Source organism: Etheostoma cragini, chromosome 22 (assembly GCF_013103735.1).
Source record: "Etheostoma cragini isolate CJK2018 chromosome 22, CSU_Ecrag_1.0, whole genome shotgun sequence".
NCBI classification, from domain to species: Eukaryota; Metazoa; Chordata; class Actinopteri; order Perciformes; family Percidae; genus Etheostoma; species Etheostoma cragini.
Window position 1 is genome coordinate 22,100,403 of NC_048428.1, and position 2,028 is coordinate 22,102,430.

Genomic DNA, 2,028 nt, shown 5'->3' on the forward strand with positions numbered 1-2,028 from the left:
TCTATGGAGCTAAACGGCTAAATGAATGGGAGTCTCTGGAGCTAGAGGGCTAAATGAATGGGAGTCTATGGCGCTAGAGGGCTAAATAAATGGGTGTCTATAGAGCTAAACGGCTAAATGAATGGGAGTCTATGGCGCTAGACGGCTAAATGAATGGGAGTGTATGGCACCCTAGTCAACATTTTCTTGTCAAAAAGACGCCTTTGTCTTTAAAGTTTGTAATTTTTGCATTATCTGCTCTATCTTTTCGAACATTTTAAACACAGATTTAATAGTAATAAGTCCAAAAAGATGCGGAATTGCCTATTTGTTGTTTTTTGAAAAACATGAATATTTTTCTTTTTAATATAAATTAAAAAGTGAGCCCGTTATTCGGCATTAGAAGCCAATCATGGCTCATTGTCGTGGTCTGCTAAGCCTCTGATGTCTGCGCACAACCAATCATAAAGGAAGATTCCCCTTTCTGCATACTACCCATGTGCACTTATATGAATGTGTATGTGCATGTGCAGTCAAAGGGTACGTGAAAGAGCGGATTCTTTTCTGTAGGTAGTGTCGGTACATAATCCGTTCTGCACATGCGCAGATGATGTCATGATGGTGTCATGATGATGTCATGATGATGTCATGATGATGTAATGATGATCGAGGATTTACAACACTGCACGATCTGTTCCAATAGACAGTTAAAGAAAGTCTGTTCGCCTCCACCGCAAAGCTAACATTAATTTAGCTAACAGCTAATTCGGCTAACTGCTAGCTGAGACAGCGTGTAAAAGACCCTCAAAGGTTAAAATAACCGTTTAAATATACAACAGCTGTCAGTTCTACTTTACTTGTGCTCATTTAAAATACAATCACCAATGCTTGTCTTTGTTATTACTGTAAAGTCTTAATTTTGCTGGAGCTGCTTTCCCCGCTGTTTAGTTTGAGTAACGTTATTTTAGGCTGAATCAAGCAGTCAGCTAGCGGTTAGCTGAGTTAGCTGTTAGCTAAACTAGCGTCGTTAGCTTCCCGGTGGCGGCTAACAGCAGACCGCTACTGTGGAACAGATCGTGCAGTGTCGTAAATCCTCGTACATCGTGATTATCATCTGCACATGTGCAGAACGGATCGTGTATAGACAGGTAGTATGCAGGATGAGATTTCAAACACTGATTTCAGTTTTCCCAGCAGGCTCGGGGTGCGTTTGGTCTTCGCGCCCCTGCGTCTGGCTTCCTCACCTGGGATGACAGAGATGGTTTTGAGCGCTCGCAGCACCCTGAAGGTCCTTAAGGCTGACACATTACCCAGGTCCACAAACTCAGTCACATATCTGCAACGAGGCGGGAGACACAAGCACAAGAACAGACACACACAGAGGGGTGTGACACACTGAGCAACACAGAGGGACAGAGGGACAGAGGACAGAAGACAGAGAGAGAGAGACACTAGAGACAGAGACATCGACGTCTAAGACGGGAAAGGCAGTCGGGCAAAAGTTGCTCACACGGATATAAACTGGAGAAAAGAGCACACTGTAAGAAATTTAGCGTAAGATTTACAGTAAGTTCCTGTGAGTTGTTTTTCACAGTAAAGGTACCGTACGTCCATTTATAGTATTCTATGTTTTTATGTAAACTGCAAAACAATTACACAAAACATTAGAAAAAAAAAAGTAAAAATACAGTAGTTTACTGTACTATTTACAGTACTATAGTGGCTGTATGGGGATTTATTACAGTAATGCTTTGACTACTGAGTTTATTTATTTCTGTCTCTGTCTTTCCTTTTATCTTTCTATCTGTCTCTGTCTTTCCTTCTTTCTGTCTCTCCTATCTTTCAATCTGTCGGTCTTTCTGTCTGTCTTTCTGTCTCTTTCTCTCTGTCTTTCCTTCTATCTTTCTATCTGTCTCTGTCTTTCTGTCTTTCTGTCTCTCCTATCTTTCTATCTGTCGGACTTTCTGTCTGTCTTTCTCTCTGTCTTTCCTTCTATCTTTCTATCTGTCTCTGTCTTTCTGTCTTTCCTTCTTTCTGTCTCTCCTATCT

The 2,028-nt window shown here is 41.4% G+C and overlaps 1 protein-coding gene across 1 annotated transcript in view; it reads right to left on the minus strand.

Annotated features, from left to right (window-relative positions):
- The window catches only part of LOC117938304 (sodium channel protein type 2 subunit alpha-like), an 81,520-nt gene that overhangs the window by 69,543 nt on the left and 9,949 nt on the right, over nucleotides 1-2,028 (minus strand). Inside the window, exons 6-7 of the mRNA XM_034862825.1 lie at nucleotides 1,490-1,500; nucleotides 1,224-1,374 (exon numbers count right to left, since the gene is read on the minus strand). Coding sequence (XP_034718716.1) covers nucleotides 1,224-1,374; nucleotides 1,490-1,500 — 162 coding nt within the window. The remainder of the gene's footprint in view (nucleotides 1-1,223; nucleotides 1,375-1,489; nucleotides 1,501-2,028) is intronic.